Genomic DNA, 12,021 nt, shown 5'->3' on the forward strand with positions numbered 1-12,021 from the left:
ATTCTTTATGGCTGAGTAGTACTTAATTTTAGAAAAGAAAACACATCTTTATCTAGTCACCAGTTGATGGGCATTTGGGCTGTTTCCAAGATTTAGCTATTACAAACTGTGCCGCTATAAACATGGGTGCACATATATCACTGTGGTATTATGCTTTTAATTTTTGGGGGAAGATACCCGGCAGGGGAATAGCTTGGTCAAATGGGACCTCTAATCCTAGTTTTTTGAGAAATCTCCACACTGATTTTCACAGTAGTTGTACCAGTCTACACTCCGACCACCAGTGGAGAAGGTGCCTTTTCCCCCACAACCCTACTAGCATTTGTTATTGGTTGATTTCTTTTTTTTTTTCCTTCGGTGCTGGGGATCAAACTTGGGTCCTTGCACTTGTGCAGCAGGTGGCAAAACCACTGAGCTAAATCCCCGGCCCTATTGGTTGATTTCTTGATAGCAGCCACTCTTTCTGGAGTGAGATGGACTTCTCAGCATTGTTTGCATTTGCATCTCTTGGATGACCAGTGCTGTTGAACATTTTTTCATGTTTATTTGTTGTTTCTACTTCTTTGAGAAATGTCTGTTCATTTCAGATGCCATTTTTGGATTGGGTCTTTAAATTTGGGAGGTCTGATTTTTAAGTTCTTTATATATTCTAGATAGTAGTCCTTTGTCTGAGGTACAGCTGTTAAAATTTTTTTTCCCAGATTGTGGGTTTTCTCTTCACTCTATTGGTGGTTTCTCTTGTCATCCTGGGATCTTAATTGCAAATATGTTAGATTGGTTGGTATTACTCTGACTGCAGAAGTCACTTTGGCTTTGCTTATTATTTTTCCAGAGTCTCTGTTCTTCAGTTTATATAGTATTTATTGTATGTCTTCAAGTGTCTGGTTTTCTTTCTGACAGTGCCTAATGTGTTCTTAAACCCATTCTGTGAGTTTTTCATTTCAGATTTTGCATTTGTGTGTGTGTTTGTATTTTGTATCTAACCACCACTTCTGTCTCTAATATGTTTATATTTTTATTTAAATTCTTGATGTTTATAATAGCTGTTTTAAAGTGCTGGTCTGGTCCATTATTACTCTCATTTTTGTCTCTGTGTCTGTTCAGTGAAATGTTTTTCATGGTCATGGATTCTGTTTTCCTGCTTCTTTGAATGTCTGGTATTTTTTTATTGGTTGCTAGACATTGTGAATATTGTGTTGCTGCATGTCTGGGTTTTCTTTCTTTTTTTTTAAAAAAGTTGAATTTTGTGTTGGCTGGCAGTTAATAAGATCAACTTATTATCATTACTTTTATTTTGAAGCTTGATTATGAAAATAGATAAGTGTAGTCTTTATGTTAAGGCTAGTTTCCTTTTTGTGAAGTATGACCTTCTATGGTCTCTTCAGTATTCAAGGTGTTTAACAATGTTTTTTTCACTCTGGCTGTTTAAGACTTGACTATCTCCCAGCTCTTGGAATATCTCTGTAGTAATTCCTTGTTTGGCCTTGAATTTTACTGTTTAAATGTCCAGCTTAGTATTTAGGAAAAGTTTCAGAACCACCCTGTCAGATCCCTGGGATTTTCTTTTTCCTTGCATAATTCTCTTCTTTCTGGAGATGTACTCTCCACAGATTTCAGCTGCCTCAACTTTTGTGGTCCATCTCATTTATTTTCTTTTTCTCAGGGATCCTAGCTATGTACTGTCTGTTGTACAATGCCTCCAAAAGAGTAACTTCATATTTTTGGTCTTTTTTTTTTTTTATAGTGGGAGGACAATTCTGGTGCTTATTCTTGTATTTTATTTTTTATTTATTATTGTTTTTTGAGACAGGATCTTGCCTATGTAGTTCAAGGTGGCCTTGAGCTCACTATGTAGCCCAGGCTGGCCTCAAACTTCAGAGATCCTCCTGCCTCAGCTTCCCTTGCGCTTGTATTACAGGTGTGCATCCACCACATCAATTCTTACTTGTACAGTATTTTAAATGTCATAGTATTTGCCTGTGTATGTTACCCTAATTCAGAGGTCAGCAAACCAAAGTATAATTATTTCAGGTTGTAGGGCATTCAGTCTCAGTTGTAACACTGTGGTTGTAGTGTGAAAGCAGCCATGGAAAATATGTAAATAGGCACAGTCGTGTATTAATAAAACTTTATTTACAAAAACAAATGATTAAACCCACAGGCCAAGGATGTCCAACTAGCTCTTTGTTTTTTTTTTTGGTACCCGGGATTGAACTTGGGACCTTGCACTTTCGAGGCAGGCAGCAGAACCACTGAGCTAAATCCCCGGCCCTCCAACTAGCTCTTGATATTTGAAGTCATTCTGCAGCATCCTCGCTTAGAATTGACCAACTTCTCTTTAACCTCCCATACCTATGATTAACTTCAAAGTCTTCTTTTTACTTGAGGGAGCTTTCCTTATGGTTTTAATCTTTTTTTTTTCCCCCCCTGTATTGGGGATGGAACTCATGACCTTGTGCTTAAAGGTGGGCACAGTGCTACTGAGCTAAATCCCCAGTCCTTTTAATCAGTTTTTTACATTTGGTTCTGTTACCACTTTGGATGGTGCTGAGCAGATCTAATTAATTTTCTGCATATCAATTTTTGATATAATAAAAGAGTTTTCAAGAACTTCACAATCTTAACTACTCAATAAGTTCATTCAACTGTGCTTTTGAAACCATACTGTATTCTTCTGTTACATTTTTGCTGCCATGTTAATTTGTTTGAAAGAATTACACTTGATTTCACATAGCTGGTAGCCATATGTAATGTTTAGGTTTCCTCAGTCCTTCACCCTTCGTTTGTTTTTTGGTACCGGGGATTGGAACTTGGGTCCTTGCGCTTGTGAGGCAGGCGGCAGAACCACTGAGCTAAATCCCCGGCCCTGTCCTTCACCTTTTGATTTGTTCATTTTATCTTGGTTTCTCTCAATGTGTGGAGCTAGGAGCTGAAAGCAGCAGTGACTTGTGGCTTGAGTTAGATCTGTTATATAGGATCTAGATACTGTAGTTTTATTAGTGTAGTTTTTAATATGCCAACTTTTAAAATTAGCAACTTCATGTTGTATTAAACTTACTGTCAAAGAAAACCTCAAACCTTTTCACTCATATTTCTGCTAAACTAGCTTCCTTATTAATCTTAATATTTTTGAACTAATATTGGCAAACACTTAAGAAAAGTTAGGAATCATCTGTGTTACATACATGTTAGAAAGCATTTTTATGTCCAGTCTGTATCACATTGCATTTCTCATGACATGGAAATAACTGGTCAGATGTGTGAGCCCAATGTCTTGTTGACAGTTCCTCTGTGGAGAGCTTTCCTGGCCCGCAGCACAGCTCTGTAACTCGGAGAGTCTGAACATGGCCAGCTGGGAGGGAGCGTGCAGCTGGAAGTGTGTCTTTGCCCAGCTGGAGTTTTAATAGCACAATGGAGAAGGGAAACAGACAGCAACAACAACACTGTTATTTTAACACATGACAAATAACCTTTTGGCTTTTGCCACGCAATTTATGGGACACTAAATTGTTATAAGCATAGGAATTATCCAGAGTAAGTTTGTAAAACGATGTATATGAATTCCGAATTTATTAATTTTATATTAAATAGATTCTTACTGCATTTTAATTTTGTTTAAATTTTATCTTCCCCCTGCCCCCAGTTAAACTTTTACATAGATAAAGAATCAAATAGTTCTACAAGGTTTATAAGAATTATATTCTTTGCTTCTGGGCAAACCTTCAGAGACAAACACTTTCACTCTCTTTTGCTATCTTAGTTCTTTGGTTCTTACTTAAATGTTGCTAAATACTAAGCTAATAGTTACTTTTAGGTTTTTAATTCTAGATCTTCGACTATTGAAGGTGAGAATTTAGCTCATTCTGTCTGCTTCTTACAAAGCAGTAAACCCCTTTCATCTGTTTTGCCAAAATAAATAGTAAATTTGATTAGATTAATATTTATTGCTAACATTGATTTGATCATGTTAATACATGGCTGAGCTGTCTAATGTACCAAACTCTGATTGCCTTTACTTTTCCATCACTTGAAGATAGTAATTATTATTTTTCCTAAACATTTCATTTTCTATGTATTTTAATGAACTCATTTGCAAACTTTCTGCCTTTTGCCCAAAACTCTTTAAGGCTCTCAGTTATGTCAAGTATTTTATCAGTTTCTTCTTCCTGTAGGAGTCTTTCCTGGAGCCATCTGACCTGTTAAAATCTAGAGTGTTGCATATTTGACAACCTGGAATCATCATTCATTGTAATCTATGGGTTTCATTTACTCCCTCCCTGTTGGTTCTTTTTCTCAAATCTCATAACTTCTTATTTGATTTATTGCCTCTGCTGCTGTTTTTCTTGAGAACTTGCATGTTTAAAGTTGTGTTTTACTTCTGAACAGTATTTGATAGTACAGACTACCATATTTAGTTTGGAAATATTCTTTAGGATTTTGGGATTGCTGCACCTTTCTTTGCCTCTTGATTTTGGTATTGCTGTTGAGAAGTCAAAAATCCTGGTGATTTTACTGCTGGGAGAAAATAAAGCCTCCTTACACTTTTTGTATGTGACTTCTTTTTACTATATAGAAACTGGAAGAATCTTCTCTTTGTCTGCCTTGTGCTAAAAACTTACAATGATATACTTTCTCTAATTTTCTTTTAATAAGTTGGTGTTTGGGTACCCAGAGAGCTCTTTTAATCTGTAAATTCAAATTCTTTTCCTGGACAGTTTTCATGAATTATTTTATTGGTCATTTCCTCATCATTTTCTGCATTTTCTCTTTCTGAGAGCTGTTTGTGTGTGTGTGTGTGGGGGGGTGCTATGCATGTTAGAGATAGAATCCAGGGCCCTGCACATGTTGGGCAAGTGATCTAACACACAGCTGCAGCCCCAATCCTCTCTGTGCACTTCCTTTCAGATTTTAACTTTCTGGGTTGACCCTCTAATTTAATACACCTGCCCCCAATTTTGATTTCTGCTTATTTGCTTTATTTTCTGCAGGATTTCCTAAAGTTTATCTTCCACACATTTTACTAGATTTTATAATTTTGGGTGTCATTATTTAAGAGTTTCCCAGAGCTTTCTTTTGATTGTCTCTCCTGGCATAGTATTCTGTTCTTTTTTTTAATGGTTGCACTTAAAAAAAAAAGTCTAAGAGTATTAATGATAGGTGTTACAGAAATTTGTTCTCCAATGTAGTCTGTTTCCTCTAAGTCACTTCTATTTGTTTTTGTCTCTAATTGCTCAATGGTTTTTGTTAACTATTTAGTAGTTCTTGATAATGTTTAGGAATAGTTGATTAAAAAAAAGCTTAAGTTCTGAGTATGGGAATTAGATTTGTTTCCTGTGCATGTTATTTGGAGAGCATCTCATGCCAGTGTTCTAAGGTCTTTCTCTATAGCTGTTAAGATTTTCCCGGAAGACTTTTTCAGGCTATTTTCTACAAGGTGAAGGATCTGCTACTGGCATTCTGGGAGCTTAGAGGGCAGTGGTGGGGAAAGGATGGTTCTTGCCTTCCATTCTCTACATGTTCACCTAATCCTCTGTTTTCACTCTGGTTCCTTGCTTTCAGTCTCACCCTCCCTTCGAAGTCCACATACCCTTTGTTTTCTTGTCTCCGGAGAATACTCCTCCAATTATTTGCTGGGCTGCAGAAGGCATAGTAGCTCAGCTCTGTGTATTGGGAGGTACCTGAGCATCTCAGTGCCTTTTAAACAGGCTTTAACAAGTTTTCTTTATTTTATCTCCCCTCTGCCTTTCAACTCTACCACCAAAGGTAAAATGTATCTGAAATTCCTGAGGCTGAGGGAAACTGTGTCATTTGGGATGTATTTCCACTTTCTCTGTGTCTGGTGTTCTGTTTTCTTAAATATTACGGATTTCTTCTTTAGCATCTGCTTCTTAGCTTTTAAAATTTTGATGCTATTTCCTCTCGTGTTCTATGTACTATTATGGTTTTATAATTAAAAAACAAAAAAGAAACTTCTTCACTGATGTTTTAGAGGGATTTGAGAGAGCAAAAGCAGATGTGTGTGTTTACTCTGCCATCTTTACCTGGAGTAGATTAGTTATGTTTTAACAGACGTTTTCCATTACATATGACACTTTTTTCCCTTCCTGTGATTCCAGTTGAGAGGTGACTGAATACGTTTACTGTTTTCTTGATCTGTTCAAGCAGTAACCCTATCACAGAAGGAAGTGAGGGTAGGCAGAATTGGAATCTCCTAGGGCATTTATGTCAGATGCAAATGATCACAGGTGCCTTTTCTGCACACCATTCTAGAATCCTGCCCAGGATTGATGTTAACTATAATTGTACTGTAGTTTGAAGACATTTTCTTTCAGTTGTTCCTTAAAATTCTGAATTTCTTCTGGCAGTTCTTCTCATTTCAAGACGTCTAATAAGGGTTTCCTCTCATTTACAAGTTGGCTTTGTGAGTGGGATGTAATTAGGTTGGGCCAGGAGACTTGAACTCATTTATAGTATCTAGGTCAGCCCTATCACTTTACAGCTCCTGAAGCTGAGGCACCCTGAGGTGGAGTAGATTTCCTAACGTCATGTAGGTAAATTGTTGAAAAACCAGGCCCAGAACCTGTATCTTTTGATCTCTGGCCTGTTTTCTTTCCGTGATATGACATTCTGGGTTCATTTTTCGAAGTACATCTGTTAATTTTATTCTGTTTCTTGATGTCTGAACATAGTTTTAATTCTGAGAAGTCATATTCCAAGTACATTTTGTTGGTTATGAGGAATCTAGTTTTGATTGGTCACTGTAAATAAATGTGTTCTATTGGGAAAATTTATAAGCCAATAAGCTTCTCTCCTATGTTTTGTACCTAAAGAACAGAACACTAAGAAACAGTATAAATTTTCTTTAAATTACATTTATGTTGTTAGGAAGTGAATTTACCCTGATTTTGTTGTAATCTATTTGATTAGAATCATTCTGAACTGACTGTAGTGGCCTTCTGTTTATGCCAGCAGTGTCTCTGCCAGTTCAGTTCAATTTTCAGAGAACCTTGACTGGCTGTATAAGAGATGCTAGCCATTTCTCAGCAAGTTTTCCTCTAGCATCTCTTGCTATTAGAATAGTTATTTTCTTGGTTTGTCTATACATATCCGCTAGCAAGTAGGTTGTGTAGATAGTGTCTTATAGTGATAACATTTAGAATTATCTGAGTGAAGTTTCTTCTATTCATGGGCTAGTGTGTGGGCACTCAATCTAGTTTTCTTAATACCTCAGGAAGACTAAGGAAAGATTCATGAACTTTCTTAAATTAGAAAGTATGGCCATGAGCAGCTCTAGTCATTGCTAAATTGAGTTGATGACAGTTTCTTTGTACTATTTTATAATCCTCTAGGGCTAATTTTTACCATTAGTCCTATTAAGCAGTATTGCAGAATGGAAAGAATTTATGCTTTAAATTCAGTTATGGTTTAAGTCCAGTTTTATATTTGGTGCCATTGCCATTTTATGGCTATGGAGAATTATTTAACCTTTTCACGTCTTGATTTCTTTAGTTGCTTGGTTAGGAAGACTAGAGATTATGTATGAAGACCCTAGCATAGTGCCTAATGTTACAAATTACACGCACAGACCTTAGTAGGCCTGAATTGTGACAGTGGTGGTTTATTATTATATATATGAGTATATTATGTTTGTTCCTTGTATATTTTAATTTCATCTTTTGTGTGTCTGTCTGCCTCTCTCTCTCCCTCTTTCTTTCTTCGAGATAGAGTTTGCTATGTAGTTCAAGCTGGCCTTGAACTCACTACTATATAACCCAGGCAGGCCTCTAGCTTGAGATCCTCTAACCTTAGGCTCTCAAGTTCTGGAATTACAGGCATGCACCACCACACCCAGCTAATTTTATCTTTCTGAGTCTATATTTTAAAAACCGTGTAATTGTAAACTTAAAAATATGCACTTGTTCATCTTTTTGACACAAATAATTGTATTTTTATGATAATTTAAATCTAGAAATAGTTTAAAGATTTGCTTCAAAAAATTTCAGACCATTAGATAAAGAATTTTGTGTTTTGGAAATACATATTTATGAGAGATTTGGACAACAGACCTTAGAATGGGATTGATTTTAAACTATAAACATGATTGTATATGAAGACATTTAATATAATTAGATATATATCCATGATGGAAATTTTTCTTGGACAGATTATTTCAGTAACATTGTTTTTCCTTTTATCAAGCATTAATTCAAAATTTAAATCTAAGCCTACAGATATCCATTTTCTACTTGTAATTTTGTTATCTTTACTAAGCTTGATTGGTATTTTATTGTGATCTTTTCTAATAAAGATTGGTGTAAGAGTTAATTTTGGCTTTAAAACAAAGGAAGTAAAGTGTTTTAAAACAATTGGACATTTTTCAGCTCTTTGGGCTGTTATCAGATTATTGTAGCTTTGCTGTTATGTCACTTGCATTTGTGATACAGCATTTGCTAGAAGAACTTTGTAGAGAATGTAAAGCAGGTGGTAGTGTCTGCCCTTGCCACTGAGAGTACAGGAGTACTGATATGAAATTAGTGGGAGATCATTCTGAATCAAAGCTAAATGTTTTGTCTGCTGAACTGTGCCGATGTCACAAGTGAAAGCATTCTTGTGAGTAAATTACTGTGCATAGATTTTCTTATATTGATGCATTTGATGTTTAAATCTCTTATTTGTCTTAATTTTCTGACCCTTTAAATAAACTGGTATCATCATTAATGGTTCATATATGTGGTTGTATTTTTATTCCCCTCTTCTCTTTCCTCCTTTGTCCAAGATCCTTAGGCACAGAATATTGTCCTTTTTTTTAGGCGATAAGTCTTCTACTTAGCTTTTCTGATTTTAACTACCTCTTTTTATTCTTTCATTTTGGTTTCCTTTGACATTTATTTAAAAATTCGTGTTAGGCTTTCTGATTAAAATACATAGACGGGCTGGGGATTTAGCTCAGTGGTTTCACTGCCTGCTGCGTAAGCGCAAGGACCCGAATTCGATCCCCGGTACCAAAAAAAAAATAGACATTGTTTTTCTTTGAAGAACCAAGGGAATTTATGTGAGAAGTAGACAAAGGTATGAACAAGTCAACGAAAAGTAGTACTACTAGTAGTGTGAAAATATCATGTATGTTTTTGCAAGTGCCAGACACTATCCAAAGAGCTTTATATATATAGCATTTCCTCAGTATCTGAAGGATTATTTTCAGAACCTGTCTGCAAATATCCAAGTCCGAAGATGCTCAATCCTTTATATAAATGTAGCATTTGTATGTAATCTATGCACTTCCAGCTGTATACTTTAAATCATCTCTAGACTACTTATGACTAAAGCAATGTGAACGGGTGTGATATTGTATTATTTAGACAATAATAATAAAAAATGTACTTGTTGAGTATAGCCATGGTGTTTTCCTCAATATTTTCCGTGACTGGTTGAATTCAGGGATGTTGAAGCCACAGATACAGAGGGCTGACTGTATACTAACTCATTTAATCAGCAACTCTGTGAGTGTTAAGTATTGTTATCCTAATTTTATAGGTCAGACAACTGAAGGTCAGAGGTTCTATAACTTGCTAAGCCCTTGCATATATTTATAGCTAGAGGGTAAAGAGCTGGGATTTAAACCCAGGAAGGCTGGTGTTAAATTATGCCTGTGGTCAAGTACATGATAATGATTTCCTTCAGGCTGAAGGACTATTAATTATATAAGGATAGACCATTTTATTAAATTGGCAGGTATTTTAAAAAATACAATTTGGGAGATTATTTATATTGAAGGGACCACCAAATTGAAAAGCAGTGTGAAAGGAGTCATCACGAATCTTGAAATACACCTATTCTTTGACTGCTAATTTTATATCAAGCAGCCTCTCTCAAGGAAATAATCAGGAAGATAAGAGTGTTCAAGATTGTTCATCAGTTTTAATAATAGTGGAGGAAAAAAGTGGTCTAGTTGTTTTGGGATGCTTAAATTATTTTCTCCAAATAGTTAATAGAGACATTAAATACTGCTTTTTTGCAGAATACTTAGAAATGTATAAAACTTACAGTAAATGAAAAAGCAGGATATAAAATCAGTATGATTTCAACTTTAGTATATGTGCTGCTCTGAAGCAAGCACCGATTTCAACTTTAAAAATGTATATTTGTACATAAGAACATACAAAAAGACACTAATAATTATTATGCTATATTATTTGAGAACTTTGTGTGTGTGTGTGTTTTTGTGTGAGTGTGTGTATGCACATACGTGCGCTGGGTGGTTGAACTTGGGGCCTCGTATTTGTCAGGCAAATGCTCTGTCATTGAGCTACATCTCCAGCTGTAGAATTTTTTACATTGGTAATGTAGTACTTGTATATTTAGAAGAAATCAGGTGGCAAATAGCAAAAGCCTAAATGATGCCAATACCAGCTTTTATAAAGAATGTTCGTTAAGATTAAGCATGCGTATCATCGATTGAAAGGAATATAGCTGAATTTCAGACAGTATTGTTTGGGTATTTAAGTTTTTTTATTTGGTTTGGAGAAACAACTTTGTTTTTTGTCTTTTTAAATACAATCATTATAGTGATTGTTAGTGGTTTAAACTTGTGTCACTTATTCTGGTAGAAGATATGGCTATTTTTCTACCTGGTGGTATTTGTTTTTTGAAAAAGAATTTGTTGATAAAAATGATTGACTTTGTGGGGGAGTAGCTTAATGAGTAAGGATTGAATGCCAGGGATATGTGGGCTGTTTGATACAAAATTACATTGTGAATCGTTTTACTCTGTGTTTTGAGTACACAGTTACAGTTTATAGCTACTTAAGTAAGGAATGTAGCTTTGCTTTGTGTTGAAATATCTTTGAAATTTACTTCCTTAAACCTAATCTTTAAGACATCTTAAAATGTGTGTAGTGGAACAAAGTTAGTTTCTGTTCTATACTTGTTTAAAGTTCCCATGTTTTAAAATGTGTTTAAAAAACAAAAGACCAAACTAGTTAGGGAATTGTTACAGAAGCAAAGCTTTTCTGCATGCTGCATGTTAGGTAACATGAATAAATTGCTGATAACTGTATCAGTTTTGTTAGCAGCTTCTTTCTAAAGAGCCATACATTTGTGATGAAGTACCGTAATACTGTATGCTTTCCTCATTTCTCATTCAGAAGATTTAAAATGCTTCTTCTGAATGGGAAGAAATTGAGGGTGTCATTGGAAAGAAACTATTGTACTTTCACAGGTTGAGTAGCCCTTACGTAAAATGCTTGGGACCAGAAATATTTGACAGTTTGGAATTTTTTGCTTTTCTTCTGATTTTGGAATATTTGCATAGAATTTCTGGCTGAACATCCCTAATTTGGAGTGTTTTGGACTTTGGATTTTTGGATTAGGGATGCTCAACTTGTATACACTTAGTTTTAAACCATCTGGTGTTTAGTGAGAAGTAATAATGTGGAAAGTAGTTTTTATATAGAAAATTTACAATAAATGTTGAAGTAAATAAATTGGTTCCCCAACAAGTAATTTTATTTTGGAATTTAATATAAAGAAGAACATAGAAATCTCAACTTCCCCTTCTTCAAGAAGTGTTGACATATATTGCTCAGTGGTTTTGCCGCCTGCTGCGCAAGCTCAAGGACTGGAGTTTGATCCCCGGTACCAAAAAAAAAAATCTTATGATGTGAAGTTTAGTGTAAATAGTTATCTTAGCAAACTTGTTTTTCTCTGTGGGAAGTTTTCTTTTAGTGGTCTATTATTAAAAAGTAAAATCAAAACAAAATTTTCTTTTCTTTTTCCAGGCTGAACTCACAGGAATCAAATGGCGTAGGTACAATTTTGGAGGGCATGGGGACTGTGGACCCATAATTTCAGCCCCAGCCCAAGATGATCCAATCCTGTTAAGTTTCATCCGCTGTCTGCAAGCCAACCTGCTGTGTGTATGGCGTCGTGATGTCAAACCAGATTGCAAAGAGTTATGGATATTCTGGTGGGGAGACGAGCCCAACCTAGGGGGTGTAATACATCATGAACTGCAGGGTAAGG

The 12,021-nt window shown here is 35.5% G+C and overlaps 1 protein-coding gene across 3 annotated transcripts in view; it reads left to right on the forward strand.

Moving 5' to 3' along the window:
* Positions 1–12,021, forward strand: part of Med13l (mediator complex subunit 13L) — a 290,519-nt gene that overhangs the window by 25,295 nt on the left and 253,203 nt on the right. For all 3 annotated transcript variants that reach the window (XM_004843720.4, XM_004843721.4, XM_087198565.1), the window contains exon 2: positions 11,778–12,015. In XM_004843720.4, the coding sequence (XP_004843777.1) occupies positions 11,778–12,015 (238 nt within the window). The remainder of the gene's footprint in view (positions 1–11,777; positions 12,016–12,021) is intronic.

Source organism: Heterocephalus glaber, unplaced genomic scaffold, assembly GCF_053883595.1.
Source record: "Heterocephalus glaber isolate CG9 unplaced genomic scaffold, H.glaber_assembly_v1.0 deba00001687, whole genome shotgun sequence".
NCBI lineage: Eukaryota > Metazoa > Chordata > Mammalia > Rodentia > Bathyergidae > Heterocephalus > Heterocephalus glaber.